We start from the raw sequence: 22,780 nt of genomic DNA on the forward strand, positions 1-22,780 counted from the left end.
AAGGGAAGCTCTGTAAGATGGCATGCTGTTTTCTGGACTGCTGTGATTCTGGGGTGTTTTGGGTTAGGGCCTGTCGGCCTTTTTTTAAGGGCTTGTTGGCGTGTCACATAATCTTCATTCCCTTCACTGATGACTCTAATCCTCACAGGAACAACACACACACACACACACTTTGCTGTTGTGCTGTGACCATGGGCAGGGTCTTTATAAGGGGGAGCAATTGCACTCTTCCCATTTTAGGACAATAATGTAAGCTGAGGGTGAGAAATTTACAAGATCATATTTTGTTACAAAAATATCAAGTTCGCTGATAATAATGAAACACACAAACAATCTAACGGACAGCAGTTTGACATTTGAAGGTGCCTTATTTTTGGATGCCTAATTTTTTCTCAGAATAACTAAGAGAGAGACAGAGAATGGTAGTGGCACAGATACATAAATCCTGCCACAATGAGTGGCAGCCAGTAACCTCATGCTCAGTGGCTTTGGCACACAATGGAACACATTGAGCCAGACCCCCATCCCACGTTCTGTGTGCATTCACACAGGAATGGTTGGAATACAGCGTTTACACAGCTTCACAAATGGTTGCCAAATGCCAGTGCTCAAAAACTTGTGAGCTTGCCATTCTCTTTTAAACCGCACGAGGACAGAGCGTGCGCTTCTGTCAGAGTCTGTTTAGATTTTGGACCTTTTGGCTTGAGCAACATTTAAAGAGACACAACTGGTCCATTGTTGAATCTCTACGTTTACACAAATTTATGCTATCGCTCAAACAATTTAAATGTAAAAATTCACATCAATTTAAGAACGTCTTAGTATTCTCTCTCTCTTTTTTTTTACTTTATAGTGATAGTCCACCCAAAATAAGCATTATATTTACTCACCCTCATGTTGTTCCAAACCTGTATGCATTCCTTAAAGAATACATTTTGAGGAACAGTGTGAACCCAGCATAGAAGCTCACTGACTGTCATTTTATAGACAAAAATATAAGTATTTCTCTTCATGTTCCACAGGAGAAACAAAGTCATACATGTTAAATTACATAAGGGTAATTTTTGGGTGGAGTATTCCACAAGTGTGTCAAACCTGACAAAGAAGATCATCTGGCTGTCTGTACAAAGAGTCAAATGATCAGTGTCACACATTTAGTGACCTAAAATAGTCTTAATTTAAATGTATTAAATTTATTAGTAACCATCGTAATTTCACTTTAGAAATAGAACTTTTTTCTAATAGTCAAGAATTAAGACAAGAAGGTTCTTTAATATAGCTTCATGTGTTCAATATAGTCTGAGGCTTTTGGAAGACACTGTACTTACATACACGCATACACCCACCCACAGTGTTCAGGACTCTTGAATCAAACGGATGATTTAAGTGAACAAGAGTGTCCCTCCAAAACAGAGAGTGATGGCACTCTGTGAGATGCCACTTCGTGCCAGGGCAGGTGACATCACACAAGGCACAGAGAAAAACTGCTGAATCACAGCAAGACACGGGGCCGTATCAGAGTCAGAGCAGTAAAAGTGCAGGGATGTACCTGTGTCTCATTTGCCACGGTCTGATGAGTTAGCCTTAGGATACCACACACCATATGACCTGCCATATGACGTTGTTTTTCTCTCTGAAAAAACTAGAGTTCGGCTTTAATAATACAGTATTGTAAGAGTTTTGGGCTGTTTTTGTGACGTCTACAGGAGATTCAGTCCAGCTGACAAATACGAGGGGGAATCACACTACGTCTAATCCCTTCATTTTTTTGGACCAGTTGGGCCTCTTACCATCCATCAGGATATCAACAGAATTACACTTTACACCCATGTACAGTACATACAGGGGGATGGGAAAGACAAGGAGAAGAAATAGAAAATGCAAATATGAAGCTATGGATAAGTGATAAAAGTGAATAGGAAAGACAACCCGCTGAAATAGAGAGTGTGAGTGTGAGGAAGATTCAGGGGGAGGAGATTCTGGGTAGGTTCTGGGGCAGCAGCATTTTAATCCCAAGCTTTGAACAGACTTGCATAATCATATTAATGTCTTTACTGGATAGATCAAAACTGTTGTGGAGATTTGTTTGGCTCTTAATTCATTTGCCCCCTGCTGTCAAAATGCACGAAGGCTTGATTTGGTTCTTGATGGTTTGTATATTCGTCACGCAAGAGTGTTGCTGCTTTTTGGACCTTTGTTGAACAAGACAGTGTGTAATTGTGTTAATCTGGGTTCTCTGAATGTGGATAGTGTGACAGCTAGAGAAACAATGAGACAGTTAAACCCATGCAGTGGCAAACAAACACGTGCCTTGGATAGTGACAAGCTCACTCTCACTGTCCCTTTCTTTCTTTTACTATCCTTTTCTGAGTTTTCCTTCTTTATTTTCCCTCGATGACACTGTTTGTAGGCATGATAGTTATTTCTGTGCTCATAGTATACAATTGTGTCACATATGTTTTATAGAAGCATTTTCTCTCATGTTCTGCCGTTAAATGGAAATCATCAATTTAACCTTTTAAAGAGTAACTTATGACAGCTGTACATTTGGCATTCAGCCACATCCTTCAGAATAGCTGCTGATCTTAATATGTGGTGCACATGCACATGATCAGATTTGTCTAGGTCTGAACATCTGGCCATATTTATGAGTTGTAAGCCTTCATACGAGAAGTCTTTGAGTGTATGTGCCCTATGAGTGTACCCTAAATTGCTCATTGATTTGAAGATATGAATTGTTATCTATTAACCTTGTTACAATGGTAGATGTAGGGATTAAAAATAGGTCGTTCAATTTTTATTGCAGGATTATCTAGGGCAAGATGTATAGAGAGTATGTACATGCCCTTTCAGCTGAATTACATTTTAATTGGGTTCTGACCTGCTTTGTTTTCACTGATGGACCTCACTTTTTTTTCTATAGGAGGATGGACTTCAGTTTACGTGATGCCTTCACAGATGGGGCACCTAAGGCGACCCAGGACAGCCTGCTGAAGAGGGATTTTGTGGCTGAGTTGCAGGCACAGACCTATGACGATAAAGTGGGCGAGACTGTTGGGAAGACAGACTACCGCCCCCTTCTGGATGGGCTGGATGGCAAAAGGGAAAGTATGTGTTTCTGAATAAGAAGTTTTCCCGTAACTGAAAATTTACTCTTCTTAATGTTATTCAGTAACAAAATGTTTTAATCAAACACAAAAGGATATTTATTGTTCAATTATATATAATGTCCAAGCAGCTTATTTTAATGCAACAAGCTTCCAAATGGATAAAGAAACACCAAAAAAGTGTATTATTTGTGACATTTGTACATTTAGAATGTTACAGAAATTTCAAATTCGCGCTGTTCTTTTGAACTGTTTATTCATCAAAGAAACAAAATGTATCATGCTTTCCACAAAAATATTGAGCCGCACAACTGTTTGTAACATTGATAAGTTTTTTTTTTTTTCCTGAACACCAAATCAGCATATTAGAATGATTTCTGGAGGATCATATGACACTGAAGACTGGAGTAATGATGCTGAAAATTTACAGGGATAATATGATAAGCTACTACTAAATTGATAAGCTACTACTAAATATTGTAGAAACTTAATTTTCTGTAAAGTTGCTTTGCAATGATTTGTATCGTAAAAAGCGCTACACAAATAAACTTGAATTGAATTGAATTGAATAATAAAGAAATAAAAAAATTTATAAATTGCATAATTAGTTAATTAATTATGCAAATAAATGTAGGCTTGGTGTTTTTGTTTTGTTTAGTTTTTTCAAAAACCTACAAAAAATGACCTTAAACTTTGAATATTAGTGTATTTATTTGGTGCTTATTTATCTATTCATTTATGCAGATATGTTGGTTATATTGTGTAGTACAATGCAACATCAGGAACATCCTGTTCTCTTTCACTATTGTAATTTACTGTCTTCCTTTAGCATTGGACGGTAATCTGGGGCCGGTTGCATAAAAAGGTGTAGACTAGTATTAAAAGTTAGTCATCTAATTTTTTTTTTTTCGTTAAGACTGGTCAAAAACATTTGCTTACATAAAAACTTGAATCCAAAAAAAAAAGTCTGATTACCCCTTGGCTAACTGCTAGTTGGTCAGACTAGTTCTTAAGACACTGTCTTAACATAGAGGCTAAGTTTATGCAACTGACCCCTGATGTATCTAATCTGAAGTAGATGCTTTTTGTGTTTTATTTTTTTTACATGTGTTTCTCTCTTGGCAAGTGGCAGAAGCACATTTTATTCCTGTCCTCTAGTTTCACATCCTGTTCAAGTTGGTTTTATGAGAAAAACTCATTGATATTCCAAGGTATTTTGGGTTGCTTTTATGCTTGTTTGTCTAAGACATACGCCTGATCATGGTTGGCAACATCTCAGATCTAAGAATTTCCCCTAAGATTTTTTTTTTTTTGCCTAGCCAGCCGCCTCAAACTTTGATGTCTTCTGCCAAGAACCCATCCGAGTGATCTCTAGATTCTGTTAAGCGAACATCATCCTTCCTCCTGGGTTACAAGGAACTGCTTTTTGTGAAGTTAGTCATTGGTAAAACATCTAGAAACAACCTATTTTAGTAAAAGTCACATAGAGGCTATGAAATTGCAGTAGTTAAATTAACTTTTAAAGCTTTTGGGCATTAATTTCTGGGATTATATCTTTTTCTATTTCTCTTTATCCTATATTAATCATATGAAAGTGTTTTTGTTTTGTACATGTAAGAGAATATGCAGAAATGTTGACCTTTACAGTATGACATTGGGCTAGTGTTTGACAGAATGCTTAGACATCAGTACGTCAGGATGCACTCTCAAAAACAGCAAGGTATGTGTATATGTGTGCAGAAGTGAGCATGTATGTGGATGCTGACTTCAACAAAACTGTCCACAGCAGATGTGACGGATACCTTTAATAGCTTCAGTCAAAGATCCATATGAGATTAAATTTCTGCCTCCATTAAGAGATAGAAATGGCCATTTATTTGATGTTACTGTAAAGACTTGCACACTCAGTATGATTAAGGCTGTAGCATATGACAGTTAGCATATAGCAAAAGCTGTCTTTCTGTAGTAGCTTCTCATCAGATCATTACTGGAACTGAAATTTCAGTGAGAAATTATTACTAAGTGTACAGTAAGTTGACAGTATTGATAAAACATTACAGCCAGCTAGCAGCCTGCCACACTTTTTCCACTGAAAAGGTTGTGTGAGATAAAGCTTGTTTATTGACAATGTAATAAAGATTTATGGAAATTGTAAGTTGTCTGTTGACAAGCGCTTGGAGGCTCATTTCTAAAGAACAAAGTACAAGTAAAGATGATTAATCAATAAATATGCTGGCTATTACAGGCTGTGCAGCTACTTGGAAAGAGGATAAAATGACAGTTGAAGTCCATTATCGTATATATTTTCATTAAGGAATTTTTTAATATCATAACATTTTAATATCATCTTACATCTAATAAACTGAAGAAATAATTGAATTTTGGCAAATTACATATTATTTGCAAAGGCTCTGTTCCTACTCTGCTCTCATATGACAATCAAATGTTGCAGACATCAAGGGTTTCCAAATGGGTTAGAAAACATTATTTTCATTGTGCAGTATAACATGCAATAAAATACATTGCCAGTTTATTTATTTTAATATACTGCACTAAGTTTTATTGAAAAATATATGCTAAATAATGTCAATTTTAGTTTTGAGATCTGTGGAAAGGGTGATGTAGAAAAATTTGTCACAAAGTCCAAAAACCATATAAGCAATCAATTATGGTTAGATTAAATAGGATTTATTTTTAATAGGAAATATTAAATCTGTAGTCTTTGAATATAGACAAATATCACCCTCTGGTTATTATTGATGTCTAGTTATTAAAATACTTAAAAAGAGCTTGTGTCAACTTAATAGTTGGTATATAAACATGAATTAATTAGTAAATTAAGTGAAATAATTACAATTGCATTTAGTAGATTCAAGTAGAGTTATTTTGTGTATCATTTCAGTGTGCTTTAAAAGATACACCACCCAAAAATGGTTGAAAATTGGTCATCATTGACTCGCCCTGATGTGAATTCTAACCTGTATGCCTTTTTTTTCTTTCTTTTTTTCTCCGTAACACAAAAGAGGATATTTTGAGAAATGTCTCCTTTTTTTTTTGTCCATACAGTGGAAGTCAATGGGGTCCAAAGATGTTTGGTTCCCAACATTCTTCAAAATATCTTCTACTTTATTAATTAGTTGATTAACTTAATACTTCTGTAAAAATTGTGTAGTATATCTATCACGTTTGTGCGCTTTTGTAACCATATTGCATGTTAGAGACACTCTGGTTCTTTGTCTGTGCAGTTGGTACTCACAGTACAGCATTGGTTTATGACGTTATGCAACTGATTCTGTGCTGAATAGGATGTCTGCTGCTTCCCCCTTTAACTGCAAAAGGAGGCTCTCTACCACAGCATGACTTGGCAGTCTGCACTTCAAGTGCCTCATGTCTGGGACAAAAATTACTATTTTTAGTTCCTCATCCATTTTTTGGCTTTTAACTGTAGCTTGTTTTTTAAGGTTCATATGCTTCTCTTTGTGAGGCCATTGCTCTGCTTGGGTTTATTTTAGTACAACATCAGCATCCCGATGCATAAAGAAGATTGAAAACATGCTACTTGTGGCATAAACACACAAATCACCTAGAATTTCATTTATGCATTTTTAGCAGACACTTTTATCCAAAGTGACTTACAGTGCATTCAGTATAACGTTTTTTTACCTAACATGTGTTCCCTGGGAATCGAACCCACAACCTTTTGCAATGCTCTACCACTGAGCCACAGTAACACACCCAGAGCACCTAGAAGACCCATTAGGGTTGACCCCTCTGTACCTTATCAACATTTAACAGAAAGGCCTGGCTAACAGATTCCCATTGCATCCTTACTAATATAGCAGACACAGCATGACTCACAGTGACATGTACACCGAATCTGTTCCACAAAGAGGATAATTGCATGGAGCTGGAACAGCCCAGTCCTGTGGGAGTGTGATCATTAATCCAGGGCTGGGCTAATGTTGGTTCAGTGCTGGCTCCTCTTGTCAGTCAGTTTTGATGCTGACAGAGTGCTTTGCCTAGGGAACGTAGAGCAGCCTCAGCTGGTTGTATAACTATGGTAACAGGCCTGTGGTCCCAGCCTGTCCCATTGTCTCAGCATCACTCGTTTCCAGTTGCCCTTCTCATAACGGTGAAATATTGGAATGGATGGGAGCAGGCCTATTTTCAGGGATGCCCCTCCCCACTGCCTTTGACAGGGGACACATTAAACTAGACAGACAGTCAATCAGATTTCATGAAAGTAACATTTACAGGTCTTAATAAATGCTTACCCATGAAGAGGATGTGTTCATCACACATTACACTCCTCTTTTTCACAGATGGGTCATTCTCAGGAGGGGGTTGTGAATTGTGTCTAAGTAATTCAGCATTTCATACATAAAATGAATATACTGAATTATTATTGAACTGTTTAAACCGTGGGTGTGTTTTTGTGTCCTTCAAAATTCAAAAATAAAATATATACCTTAGTTAAAAACTAACAAGTGTCGATGCACTTACACAAAGTCAGTTTGTATGTTTTCTCTCTTTTTTAGGGTCTGGGTTCATGTCTGCAGGCCAGACTGGAGGGCAACGTCAGGACCCTCAGGGAGACATCCATCCCAGCCCGTCTGGCCAATATGTCTATAAGAATGACTTTCAATCAGGTGGGATCATTGCGTACATCATGCTTGCTTAAGCTAATTGAATGAAATAGTTCACCAAAAAAAAAAAAAAAAAAAAAAAAAAATATATATATATATATATATATATATATATATATATATATATATATATATATATATATATATATGTATATATATATATATATATATATTAATTATGTACTAGACGTTAGTCCAAGTCTTTCTAATTCCAGGCCTAGTATCAATGATTGAAAAGCCTGTCCAATTAGGAAACCAGCAGATGGGATCTGCGGTGAAGGACAACAGCATGGACTCTTTTCTGGGTAACCATGGCAATGTTTGATCTTGCTGACTTAAGGTTGTGGGTTCGATTCAGTTCATTTCCTCAGGCTCTGTTAAGTTTTAATGCAGTATTGCTCTGCTGCTCTATGCTTTAGGGTTCTCTCAGCCTGGAATGAATATTGGTATGAATATGAATGTTGGCATGGCCCCTTTCCAGAGCTCCAAACCCCCCAGCATGGGTGAACCTCAGAGGACCTTACCCTTGTTTGCCAATGAACCAACCCAACCATCTCAGATAACTGCTAATTCGAGTGAAACAAGCCCTCGTAACAGCCAGGAAAGTTCTGCAGGTAAAGTCTATCGCCACTTAAGGCACCTCACTGCAGTCTAGAACAGGTAAGACAGACTTCAAACACAGATATTAAGATACTGATTGATTGTTAAGTCACAGAATGTCCTGTGATCACAGCTCTCATATCATTCCACTCTGTCTGGTCAAGGCATGGATGCCTCATTAAAATCTTGTCATAAGATAAATGCTTCATACTTTTCATGGTCTTTCAGTTATGGCTTATTATGAGTATGATTTTACTGATGTGATAAGCAATAAGCAATAGTTGTTAACTCTAGTATTGAATGCCATGAGTATATATACCTGTACCCTGAAAAATAGGTTAATTAGTGACTTGACTAAGCATACTGAAATATCCATTTCAAAACATTTTACATGATGGATCATAGTAGTCAATGTTCATCATTTACAGTTTGTCCTTTGATTCAGACTAGCCAGTGTGCACTATGTCTTCAAGTGTGCATTATGGTGGAAGGCATTTTAAAGAATTTTCTTTGGCCACACTGTAGTATTACTTTTTGAGTGTGATGGCTGTGAAACTGAGAAGAGAAATGTGTCTTCTGGACCAGAGCCAGTTTTGAATGCCATTTCATGTTTTAGACCTCATATATGAAATATAGATGTTACTGCCACTGGCATTACCTCCAGGTGACTGTTTATAACCCTTTGATCACTAGTGAATGAGGACAGGCATTTAAAATAGAAAATCATATGATGTAAAACAGAAAAAAAGTTTGGTTGGGTCTAGAAATTAATTTAGTTTTCATCTTATTATGCTTTGATGGCTGGACTATAGCACTAGTAAACATCATCCAAATTCAGTTAGCAGTAGGTTTTGTTTCCCTTTAAATGTAATGTGTTTTGTTGTTGTCAACCATTGTGTGTTCAGTGTTTGTCTGGTCGTTGATTTTGGTTCATTTCAGTGACCTTTATTTGTCCTCAGTGCTGAGATTTATACTGGGTATTCCATGTCATGTGACTCTGTGACTTGCCTCTGTTGTTATCCCTGTCTGTTATTTCTCCATGAGTTAATTTGCCCATTTGCACTTTCACTTGATGTGCTCTCAAGTGAACACATCATAGTCTCAGCACATCATCTCTCAGCCTCTGCTGAAACTATTACACCTATTCAACTGCTCTCTGCAGCAAGTATGAGCATGATACCCTTAGATCTGTTATCTTACATTAAGTACCTATTTGGTGAACAGCAGTGATAGGCCTTCATCAGGATATAACATACTGTACATATATCCAAAGAATTAAAACGTTCAGTTTATATGGCTAACTTTGAAGGCTAATTTGCCACTGGAAAATTTCCACTGGGTTTTCTTTTGTTCTGCAAACTAAATGACAAACAATCATACCTCAAACTTGAATTTTGAAGCATAAGTTAAATACTTAAAACGGGACATAACACACACAGTTTCGACCAATGTTATGTTAATCTTGAGTACCTTTATAGTAGTATTGCATCCTTCATATCTCCGAAGAGTCTTTAGTTTTATCAGATTTAAAGATACAGCTTTACAATTCTCTCCAAAAACGGTTACTCTCTTTGTGGGGTGATTTTTTAGTTTCTAAAGATTCACAAGCACTTGCATGCCGATTGCCAACAAAACACAGGAATTTGATGCAGTTTTACTTACCGCCTGTGGTTCCAACTCGTGATCTTTTATCGCTGGGACCACTCCACCTTTTAGAATCAAACAATATGCAAATCCAGCATCGAACTGGGCCTTATTTACAAAACATTTGTCACTGAAATGATGGGAACAAAAAACACACTTGCATTTACTGTACATGTAAAGCCGTGTTCTTTGGAAATCTGAACAAGGTTATCTTTCCCTAACAAGCAAAAACACACTTCTTTGGAGACATTCTTCTCAAGCAAGTCCTGCACTGCCGACGACTTCCTTAATGTGAATGAAGTGTGCTGATGTGCTGCTCTTGCGCTCGCTCTGTTTGCTAAATCATCCTTTTTTTTTTTTTTTGGTCATGTTTAGCATGATAATTCAACTCTTTAACTGTATGAATAACTCAGAATGCATGAAATAGCATTAGACCCCCCTCTCCCCCTTTAAAGGGATACTCCACCCCAAAATGATTTTTTTTTTCATTAATCACTTACCCCCATGTTGTTCCAAACCCATAAAAGCTTTGTACGTTTTTGGAACACAATTTAAGATATTTTGGATGAAAACAGGGAGGCTTGAGACTGTCCCATAGACTGCCAAATAAATAACAGTGTCAAGGTCCAGGAAAGTATGAAAAGCATCGTCAGAATAGTCCATCTGCCATCAGTGGTTCAACCGTAACATTATGAAGCGATGAAAATACTTTTTGTATGCCAAGAAAACAAAAATAATGACTTTAATTTAACAATTTGTCTCCTCTGTGTCTCCTATTTGTTTCTAAGTAACTTACACTGTCAAGTTCGGATTGAATCCACTGAATGCAAACTGCGTACGCTCTTCTGTGTCAGTAACGCTGCATGGATGCGTTGTTTTCATTCAAATCAAAGTGTAAATGCACGTAGAAAATGTATCCTTGTGTCCCAGCTGACACTGAATAGCGTACACAGTTTGCGTTCAGCCGATATTCTCCGTAATGGTGCTACGGTGATGTGGAGAGACACAGAGGAGACCAGTTGTTGAATAAAGTTGTTATTTTTGTTTTCTCTGCATACAAAAAGTATTTTCGTCACTTCATAATGTTACGGTTGAACCACTGATGACAGATGGGCTATTCTGACGATGTCTTTCATACCTTTCTGGACCTTGACAGTGTATTCTACTTGGCAGTCTATGGCAGTGCTTCCCAAACCTGTCCTGCACTTTTTGTATTTCTCCCTTATCTAACACACCTGATTCCACTCATCAGCTTATTAGTAGAGACTGCAATAACTAAATTGGGTGTGTCTGATTAGGGAGACATTCAAAATGTGCTGGGCAGGGGGGCCTCCAGGACAGGTTTGGGAACCACTGGTCTATGGGACAGTCACAAGCCTCACGGTTTTCATCCAAAATATCTTAAATTGTTTTCCAAAGACGAACAAAGCTTTTACGGGTTTGGAACGACATGGGGGTAAGTGATTAATGACAAAATTTTCATTTTGAGGTGGAATAACCCTTTAAGTTGACAATATTTTTTTAAACAGGAAATACAACACCCAATTTGTCAAATGCTTGTTGTAGTCACTGTCAGTAACTTGCTGCCAACTTAGGACAAGTGTACACAATGCAAGTTCTGGCAGCTCTTGCACATCTTACAGTTTACCTGATAATTTTACAGAAGCCACGATTCATGACATGTCTGTAATACCCGGCAAGTTTAGAAGGAAATCTGATAAATTATTTTGCCATTTTTAGCATTTGAAAACACAAAGTTACTTCTTATGCTGAATTTCTAGATCGGAAGTTCATAAGGTGTTAGTCTCTGCTCGTAATATTTCATACAATGCAAGCTGGACCATCAGCAATTTCCACACACTGGGGAACATACATATTTAGCTTGCTGTGAAAGTCTCCTCAAGTAACACAACTCTGAGATCTTTTAATCATTAAAAAAGAACTCCAAAACCCAGTGGAAATTTTCCAAGGGAACCCATGGCTTATACTAATTCTTTAGAACTACACACTGATGCTTGTTCATTGTGAATTTGTGAATTAGTTGATTTTGTATGTCTTCATATCATCTTCTGGTGTAACGCACCATATGATGCAAGTGATCAGTGGTTCATAGGTAGCTGATCTATTATCTCTTTGGACTCTTAATAGCTGTTATGAGTTGGAGATGAACAAATTTTGTTGTCCGATGATTTGTATGGCAGTCAGTGACACTTCCTCTTCCTCTCTGTACACAAAGGTTTTGGGAAGCCCTTGGACAGGTGAGGAAATGCTCTCTACGGAGCAGTCCCGAGCTTCCATCAAGGCAGAACAGAGTCACACTGACACCTTGGGATTCCAGAGTCAAGATGCAGCATCTGGTGAGGAAAAGTCCATCGAGGAAGGAACCGGAAAGCAGCAGAAGCGAAAAAAGAAGAAACGCAAAAACAGGGAAGAAATGTATGACCTTCTTGACAGTCTTGGTTCCCCTGATTCAGAAGAGACTCCTTCTGAAAGCTCCAACCACGGCTGCCCCTCACCTCCTAGTAGGGATGAAGACATTTGGGAAAGCGAGATCCAAGAAAGAGGGGGAGGACGTATCAAGGCCAAGAAGGGTAAAAGCAGGATGAAGCTACCGGAGGATTGGAGTGCTCCTCCAACCATAATGAACATGGACTTTAGCAGCCCTAATTTGCGTGATTCAAAACCCCCATCCAGTGCTAGCATGGATCAAGGAAGTGCACCACCCTCACTCACACCTGAACCTCTGCACCTCACGGGCACCCAAGCATGCAGACCCCAACCGACAGGGCAAGCAAACACTTCCTTATTCTCAAATAACCCAGACTCCACTGTGAATCCCATAGATGACTCAACTCACGAGATTGACAGGGATATGTTAAATAAGGATAAATCAACTAAAGACGATATCAATAAGTCTAACCTCGAGTTGCCTGGTGTTCACCCTTCAGATCTGTTACTCATGGACTCAAAGACTGACCCAAATGATTCCGACCAGAAGTCAACCTTTGCCCTTAGTCCAACTCAGACTTTTATGTTCCTTGACTCTGTGCTGCAGGCACAGACCCCAGATGCAAGCCCCCCATCCCACAGCACCCCCGTGAATACTCCCATCCCTCACACCACTGCCCTGGAGTCCGCTCCTGATCTGACCACTGGCCCACTGTCCATCGGCACAGACATCCCTGCCTGTCAGAGTGCACCAGCTGTTAGTCACTCTTCCCCAACAATTCCCCCCAGCATTGAAAAGAGATTAAAGCCCGAGGCTACACCTTTCATCCCTTCACAAACAGAGCAGCAGGAGACCTCACTGGCACAGCCTCCCCTACTGGAAGGTTGGTGATAATGAAGACTGTATGGAGATGATTTACATAATGCATGGCTCAGTGAAATGGGCCCTCCTCTGCTTAGCTATCTCTGTAGCAGAAAATACTGCAAGACACTAAGTACTCCATATTTTTTTCTTTCTTTCTTTCTTTCTTTCTTTCTTTCTTTCTTTCTTTGTGTCAGTCCTCTATAGCTTGGACCTTTGCTGCATGTAACCCGTTCTTATAATAAAGATGTTTATCATTTCAATGAAGTCATAACACACTGATCGCTATGCATCACGACTGGCAGCCGACTAACTGTTATTCTTTAGTCTACCATCCCCTGGATTTCAGTACGATTTCTCTTGTTCACAGCATCCCTCAAAATGCACATGACTTGTAGATGTGTGTCAACTAGTCAACTGTCTATGTCGTATTGTACATTTTCTGTATGTCACTCCTTGCCATCTTATGCTATATGACTCTTTATTCTGCTTTGGTCTTGTTCAAAACTGTCAATCCAATATTAATGAGATTTAGAGGTCTGTCTGCCAATTCACCAGCTACACATAGATTTTAAAATTGTTATATTTAGATTTATTTAACCTCTTAATTTTAGCAGTATCTGTTAATGATGCTCTTGTCTTCTTCTTTTCATGTTAATCACTGTTTGAACAACACTGGACATCAACCAGGTAAGAAAATACCTCATTATCTGTGAATTGTGGGTCAGCCCCTATTTGTGTAGTATTGTATGTCCATACATTATGGACTTTATGAGTTGAAGCATTTTTGATATATATGGAGAGCAGGGATGCACAATATATCAGTGCTTCAGTTATTTAATTATTTAAATCAGCTGTTTTGCTATTTTTGTGGTGTTAATATGTTTAGATTATCTTTGCTGTTATCTAATGCTCACTTACACTTCTTTTAAAAACACACAAAATAACTGTTAAATGTAGTATTTATCAAATCTCAAAATGAATATCCATTTTACATTATGTTGAAAAGCCTAAATTCACTTGTAGTATTTAAAAAGATTGATTTTAGATTTTAGTGTTTTATTTTTCATTTATTTAAACCATATACTATACCATTTCAGTCTCAGCGATTTATCTGTTAACCATAACATCCATCCCTATTGGAAATCTTAAAACAGATAATTGAGAACATAATTTTTTCTAAGCATAGTTCAATCCCTTAATCATCTGAATTTAATGTTGTCAGCATGGCTACAGTGTATAATGTTTTCTTTTCAAAGCCTTTATCCACCTTATTTTTCCTGTTAGAGCAGACTCGGCAGTTTGTACATTTTCTGTGTCTGGCTTCCGGTCTCATACGCGTCCAGCTATTTTTAGCTGTATAAAACAGCACGTTTTGCTGCTTGATATTGCAGATTGGTGTGTCTTACCATATTATATTAAAGGTGTCATAGAATGGAAAACTGTATTTACCTTGGCAAAGCTGAATAATAAGAGTTCTGTACATGGAAATGACATACCGTGAGCCTCAAACACCATTGTTTCCTCCTTCTTATGTAAATCTCGTGGATGCAAAAGACCACTGAAAAAGAGGAGAATCCCAACATTACACTGACTGTGACGTTACAGTCGGGATCATTAATGTTTACACCCCCAACATTTGCATATGTTCTAGGCCAGCTGGACCTGCACAGACAAATCATTGATGCAGTGTTGCCAGATATTGCTATTAAAACAAACAAAAATGATAAATAAATTCAAATAAACCAAAATTATTTCAAATCTTTTGCAATTAAGATAAGATAAAGATATTGTTGACCCTTAACTGCAACATCTTTCTTTATTAACTTTCTAAAGTGTCAAAAAAAGTGGTAAAGACAAGTCCAAATATGCTTATAACAGATGGATCTAGCAACACATATGTTGCATCTGCGCCACCCTCACTCACAACTCTCTCTCCAGCCTCGTTCACTCTACCAGCATCATGCAGCGATCATGCTCATACCACGGACACTAAACATTCTTGCAAAATCTCTCAAAATCTGTATCTTTATCTGATACAGGCTCAAACATATAAGGTTGGATGCCTAATCTCTCCATTGTTCATGCCGGACAGTAGAGATCTGTTTGCTGTGTGAGCTACTGAAATGAGCCGTGCTGTGAAACAGCCAATCAGAGCAGAGCTCAACATTATTATTCATGACCCTTCCAAATAAGATAATAACAGACCATTTCATTCTAGGGACAAATCCTAGGGTTGTAAATGGACATGTAAAACCCTTTCTGGAGATTTTTTGCCCTTACCTAAGCCACATACCTTCTATGTAGATATCAGAGAGCAATTAAAAATATTGTATCAATGCATTCTATGGCACCTTTAATATATTATCTTAAGAACACACTGGTTTGTAGAGCAAATAGTTTTAACGTTTTCTGCACGTTGTTATTCTTCTCATTATTCCCCTATAGCGGCTAATGAACCGGAAGTCTCACCCATAGGCTTACTTCCGCATTGAAGAATAAGGTGGATATGGGTGTTGCCAAGCATTCTAACTAATCTCTGATACTGAATTTAGTTTAGTTTGGCTTGGGTGAAAAAGCTTACAGTTGTTGTTTATCTAATCAAACAAACAATTGAGTCAAGAACAGAATATTTAGGATTTGTTATTTTTAGTTGGTGATATTTATAGGTTGGATTCAAAATCCCTATAGTATTTTTGTGGCTTTCATCTCTCTCTCTCTCTCTATCTGTCTCACACACACAGATACACACACAGATACACACACACACACACACAGAAACACACACATCTCCTCCTATCTCTCCCATCCTCTTGCAGCAGCTTATGTAAAATTGATGGCCATTATATAAGACTCATAGAGTTGTTCTTTTTATAGCAAGTGATTAGGGTGTGTTCAGAGGCATTTGAGAGGTGCTGCACTCTGGAAGGGAATTTTGAGGGATATTGAGTACTGGGTGGTGGCTTTGGATCAAAAGCTAACACAGATCACATATTGAATGATGTAAGGAGTCTGGATTTTCACTTTGTTTCAGCTGATCAGGTTTATTCATCTAGCTATTCTTCTAGTTTTTGTCACAACACTTGGTCTTCTCGGATTTCGGTCTTTTAAATGCAGAAATAGGAGATGCCCTTCTTGGCCCATTTTCCCCTTCTTTTACTTGCGTCAGCCTTTTCGTCCTTTCTTGCCCTTGCTCATTCACTTCCTCTCCCTCCCCTCGGGTGGTTCCGACCACACAGGACCCTAATATCAGCAGCTGCATTGACGGGGAGACTGTTGCCATGGATATGGGAGGCGGTTTCCTTGGTGATGCAGCGAATAGGACCTGCCAAAGAACAAGCTAGGGTGTAACTGTAGGATATGTTCCAGAAATAGAAACTCTGTGACATCTGTGACCCGATTACTCAATGAGCATTCATCTTCTACCCCACGATAAATGTGTTAAAATGGATTTCTTATGCTGTGCTTTTATAACTGAAAAGAACATTGTGATAGTTTAATGATGGTGTACAGGTTTGAAAATATAGAGGTGTATATTTTGATATTTTAATATTTATGCACTGGCATAAAATTGCTTCATTTGTCCGAATGCTCTATTTATGGTCATCATGAAACTCCTAAAATGAAACTGATTGTAATGTAGATGCATTTTAATATGATTAATAATATAATATCGTTTAATTATAACCAATAACTTTTTGAATACAAAAATGGCAATACTATATATGCCCATGTCAGATGCATTCATTAATTGTCTAAATGTCACATAATCACAACAAAATATATTATATCAACAAACATTCTTTATTTTACAGATTAATGACAAAAATCCAGAGACAATATAGAAAAAATAATAATAATTTGTGCAATTGAAACCAAGATAAAAAAACACACTAGAAAATGGAATGAAGTGACAGGAAGTTTCGATATCCTCTGTATATTGAGCCATATGATGTGGTGAATTGTGTTCTTAGAGGAATGTAAACAGTAAAATACATCTGACATGTCCTTATGCAACAAAATCCATTCACAAGAATCTGTCTCATTATAGCAATGAGACGGTCAGAGAGAAAAGACTTCTTTTATATCTGTCACTGGCCTGGAAGGGCCACTGCAGCTGATGCATTGTACTTTGTGTGTGTGTGAAGCTCACTCTAATTAAGGTGCCTGAGCCAATCAGACTACACATGAATTATGACATCACATGCCTCTGCTCAAGTCTGGAATGGCGTATGCAATGGGAGCCAGAAAAGTAAAATGTAATACAGGTTTTGCGGTGTCCCTGATATAATTTTAAAACTATTTTTTTACTGCTCACATTTTTCATGTTAGGATGCCTACTGGTTTGTAGGTTACCTAATATAGAGGTTTAAATGTATGTGCTATTTCTGTGCAGATACATACTGTAAAGTGCTGAATAATGCAGAACACTGCTGTTGTGACAGATTGTGGAAGTGATTTATGTAGCTCAGCTTATTTATGTTTAATTATTTCTTTTTTTATGAATAATTGTCTTCCTTGATGTGGTCATCAGATGTGTGTCACCATAAAAACCTTAATTTCTCAAAAACTGAAGACAGTGAGAGGACATGACTTAACTGGAATGGGACTTATGTCCAAAATCCGATGTGTCTAATGGCTGGAGGGAGAGGTTTATTTTATTTATTTATTTTTTGAAGGGCTAGTGTCTGACATCTGATTTATCTGTTTGAGTCTAAGAAAGGTTGTTTTTGATGTTTTTTTGCACTCAAGAGCCTCAAACACATTGTGATCTGCACAAAACATGTTTATCCATTGCAAGCAAATAGATGGCTATTTTGGGTCGCATTTAATTTTACCTTGTGTTGTTCTTGGTGTTTAAGGATGAGGACGTGTCTGCTACCTGTCTATGTTGGCATTGGTCTAGTTTGAAATTTGACTGGATACACACATTTTGAAATAATGAACAAAAAATACAAGAGTGTTTTCTCTTTTTTTTTTTGGATGTAGTTCCATTATATTATGTGCATTGTTTTCCTCTGCCGACCACAATCCTATCAGAACAGACCAATTGTGGTTCGCCAACCACCATTTAAAGACCACTGCATAAAAACATCAACTAAGGCATTGGCACAGTCACATTTGGGCTGGAAATATGATTGCTATCTCTGGTTTGTGCATGCATTTACGGTCCTCACTGTGGTGACATGCTTCAACTCTTGAACAAATCCTGATATTCCAAAAATGACTTCTTTCTGATGTGGAACATAAAATCTGATATTCTGAAGAATATGCTGTTATTGTTTTTTTTGTCCTTACAAAGAAAGTTAATGGCATCCAAAGTGGTTTTGAACTCCAAAGACTCCCATTAAATCGGACCGTTGGAGCATTCTTCAGAATATCTTCTTTTGTTTTCCACAGGAGAAAGAAAGTCCAACAGGTTTAGTAAAATGCAAGGGTGAGTAAATCATGATAGACTTCTCATTTTTGGGTGAACTATACCTTTAACACAATCTCATAAGAACTCTCTAGAGAAAGAAAGGCACAGTAAACAACAGAGGTCACACTTCCATCAACCTCATATTGTGAGAGACGGATGAACATAATGGTTCAGCTGATTGCTCCAAATGTGATTGATACTGATGTTATTGTGTTGAGCGAGGGACATGGCACCTGAGGACCAGGCGATGATGACATCCTCCATCACCACCGCTAAGGGTAAAGATGCACGCTTGCGTCTGCTAGAGCATTCTGAGCACCAAACAAGACAATGTGTGAGTGAGAGAGAGAAAGGGGTATTTATAAACACGCTGGATGCTAAAAGCAAGGGTTTTCAGTACGGAGCATCCAATAAGGACGCGGTTCGCGTGATCACGTGATGGAAGACTTGGAAGGAATGTGCGGACAGAATTAGGGTGAGAGAGAGAACAAGAGAGAGGAGGGGGAATTGGGAGAGAGACGCAGAGTCATCTCAGCCTCGGCATTGAGGGAGGTCTAGAGACCAGCTCTATAGATTTACTCATCTAAATCAATGCGGTTTACTGACGGATAGACACCTTGATACAGAACAAATATATCTAGAGAGACAAGGACTGTAAGGATGTCATCCCAGCGCTCAGAGTGCAGAGATCTGTGCTCAGTGCCACCCTCCATGCCAGGCTTGGCATCGTCAACAGCTGCCCAGAGCTGGAACTGGCAGCAGGGGCAGCCAGGTGATCTGCAATCCTCCAGACTGTTAGAGGACGACAAGCAGGACCTTTCCACCAAGTCGATGGCACTCAACCAGGAGGCCGACCAACAGGTAACCAGTCACCAGAGCAGCAGGGGTGGGAAGAATTTGGGCAGTGCAGCAGAAAGTCCCACAAGTGTCTCGTCCTCTCCATCACCCGTGTCTTCAGGGAAAGACCTTTCCACCAATGGGGTGACATCAGGACCTTCACCAAGGAGTGGCATCTTGACATCTTCAGACAGAGATTGGGATCCACCCCCCAGCATCTCAAAAACAGTCCTCGCTCCAAATTATTGTGTGATCGGCGTGGTGAATGACAGTTATGTGAAGGGCGAAGTTGAGGGCAAACCGGAAACAAGCCCACCCATGTCACCCCCCATGCAACAGAACCGAGTGGTCCAGCGCACAATGTCAGACAGTACCCACCTGACAGTGCCTGCTAGCCTTCAGCTGCCTGATAAATATCCAGGCAAGGATGTCCCGCCACCCCAGACCGCTATCAAATACTTCACTGTAGAGGACAAACAGAGTGTTCTGCCATCCATGAGTATCTCATCAGCCTTTATGACAAAGAAAGAACAGCCTACTGGTGTGCCACAGAGTTCTCAAAGGATACAGTTACCGCCACAGCCATCGGGAAATGGAAATGCGGTTTCATCCCCTGACATTCAGTCTGGTGTCTGTAATGGTAGGTGAGATCAGCTGAGTGTGATCTCTGTGGTGTGATGTAGGATTGGGATCTGTTTAAAGTATGGTGGATCTCTAGATTTCTGGTTCTTGCATAGCATTTTGTGTACTTGTGTCCTTGCATCAACTGATGTAATACAGTTTATCTGTATATACTATACTATATAGTGTGACAGAGCTGAACGTACACAACCATTCAAAAGATTGGGGTCCTAAGATTTTTCTTATATTTTTGAAATATGCATCTTATGCTCAACAATACTGTTTTTACTTGATCAAAGTAATACAGTAGGAACAGTAATATTGTGAAGTATTAATACAATTTGAGATATCATTGTTCTATTTTAATATATTTTAAAATGTAATATATTCCTGTTATGGCAAAGCCATTACTCTAGTCTTCAGTATCACATGATTCTTCAAAAATTATTCTAATATGCTGAATTGGTGCTCAAGAAACATTTTTTTTATTATCAATGTAGAAAACAGCCTAATAGTTTTGTGAAAATAGTACTTTTTTCAGGATTCTTTGAAAATATACAGTTCAAAAGAACATTTTTTCACTGTCTTTTGTATCAATTTAACGTGTCCTTGCTGAATAAAAGTATTGTTAAGGTGTTTTTTTTTTTTTTTTTTTGTTTTTTTTTATCTTATTGACCTTAAACATTTGAATGGTAGTGTATTTTGGTTTTGTTTCCTCAAATGCTCCTCCAGATGGTATTGTGTGTGTGCATATCTGTGTGTATTAACACACCTGATGAAGACAGATTGCCAGATGCAGAGGTTATAGATATGAGTATGAGATAGACAGAAAGATGGATAAGATTTGCTGTGTGTGTCACCTGCTGCCTGCAGGGATACACAAAAATATCAAGAGAGTAACCTTTTGGATGTCCTTTTGTCATAATTAGCTTTTGCTGTGCCGAGATAAGCCCACGTTTCACACGTATGCACTTTGGCATATTACCATCCATTTATCCATCTGTAACTGTGCGAAGAGCTTCAGAGGAAGATTTAGGGTTATGGTTTTCATAAAGGGTCTCTGACGGCATCCTACTGAAAACATACTAAATGTTCATGACATGTCTAACTATTAACAAATTTCTAACTTACTAACTAATGATCTCTCAAGCATTATAAGCCTTATATTCTTTTTGAATGTTAATAAAAAGTGTAATAGAAACTATCTGATTTTAGGTTGTAAAAGTCTGTAAAAAAATCTATTTCATTTAATTCAAAAAGACTTATTTCTTCTATATATCAATATAAAAAATAATATTTTATAATAAATAATATTTTAAAAATATTTTTTCTTTAAATCAATATAAAAAAATAAGAGGGTCACAGTGTAAAAAAAAAAAATAAAAAAAATAAATCTTGCCAAAAAAAAAAATAGTAACAACAATTAAATGGATGTTTTAGCCATTATGTTGGCCTGTCACATCTTTCAATGAGTATTTTTCACCCTGTCTCAGGAACAGTGTACTCTTTCTTTCTGTCCATTCTTTCTTTGTTGTTTTTTTTTCTGTCTCTCTCTCTCTTTCTCACTCTCTCTCTCTCTCACTCACATGGTTTTTGGTGTTTTGGTCTTCAGTTGGCCATTGATTTTTCACTTTGTGGGAAGAATGGTGCCAAGTTACATAAGGCATCCAGGCTGACAATGTGCTTTTCTGTTTGTCCGCTCAAGGCACTGTCACTTTCTGTGCCCTTTTCCATGACCGCTCATGCTCTTCTACTCTCGTTCTTATTATCAGAATGTACTGAGACTGAGACATAAATTGTAGCTTACTGTTAATGTGTGTCCCCAAAACATCTTGGATATTAATACAAGCTACAACCAAAAGCCTTGTGTGAACAAACATACATTGTAATGATCATAATGACAATGATAAAGAAAATCATTGTAAATACACATTTGCTTGATTAAAATATGGGAATTTCAAATTTGTCTTTTTAAAGTGAAAGAAGATAAGACAGCTAAAGAGAAAATGGAGAAGGTTGAAACTGCTGTGAAGATGGAAAACATCAACATAATTGAGAAGCAGGACAAGCCTGAGAAGATGGAGAAGATTGATCATCTGGGCAAGAAAGATGAGATCACAAAGAAAACAGACAGTGTAGATAAGACTCAGAAGAGTGAGAAGATCATCAAAGATGAGAAGAAAGTCGAGAAAGAGGAGAAACAGGACAATAAAGCTGAGAAAAATGAGAAGGTTGAGAAAGTAGACAAACCTGAGAAGACAAACAAGGAGAAAGAGGAGAAGAAAGACAAGGGAGAAAAAGTGGACAAGACAGCCAAAGCTGAGAAGAATGCGACGGCTGCTAAAAGACCTGTGAAGTCTCCAACAGCTAATGGGAGCAAGGAGGTGACCAGTCCAGATAGTAAGGCCAAGGTAAGTCTGAAAAACAAGGGCACTTCATTAATTTAATGTGCTTTTATTTAAACTGCCACATTTGAGAAGAAGAGGTGTTTGCTCTCATTTTGCCATCATTATTAAGAATAAAGACCAGTTACCCAAACTTACAACTTATGATTTATGAACAATTTGTTTTTATCATGCTTCCATGTTTGCATCTA

General features: G+C 38.0%; 1 protein-coding gene across 7 annotated transcripts in view; it reads left to right on the forward strand.

Moving 5' to 3' along the window:
- Positions 1 to 22,780, forward strand: part of LOC109047589 (microtubule-associated protein 4-like) — a 40,668-nt gene that overhangs the window by 2,767 nt on the left and 15,121 nt on the right. For 3 of the 7 annotated variants that reach the window (XM_042773144.1, XM_042773149.1, XM_042773158.1), the window contains exons 2-7: positions 2,924 to 3,108; positions 7,646 to 7,756; positions 7,969 to 8,058; positions 8,173 to 8,367; positions 12,235 to 13,329; positions 22,162 to 22,595. In XM_042773144.1, coding sequence (XP_042629078.1) covers positions 2,928 to 3,108; positions 7,646 to 7,756; positions 7,969 to 8,058; positions 8,173 to 8,367; positions 12,235 to 13,329; positions 22,162 to 22,595 — 2,106 coding nt within the window. In that variant the 5' untranslated portion in view covers positions 2,924 to 2,927. Of the gene's footprint in view, positions 1 to 2,923; positions 3,109 to 7,645; positions 7,757 to 7,968; positions 8,059 to 8,172; positions 8,368 to 12,234; positions 13,330 to 13,391; positions 13,998 to 19,209; positions 20,204 to 22,161; positions 22,596 to 22,780 lie in introns of those variants that run through there. The other 4 variants (XM_042773169.1, XM_042773172.1, XM_042773178.1 and 1 more) reach the window with 3 other exon arrangements.

The sequence above is a fragment of the Cyprinus carpio genome, chromosome A2 (assembly GCF_018340385.1).
Source record: "Cyprinus carpio isolate SPL01 chromosome A2, ASM1834038v1, whole genome shotgun sequence".
Taxonomy (NCBI): Eukaryota; Metazoa; Chordata; class Actinopteri; order Cypriniformes; family Cyprinidae; genus Cyprinus; species Cyprinus carpio.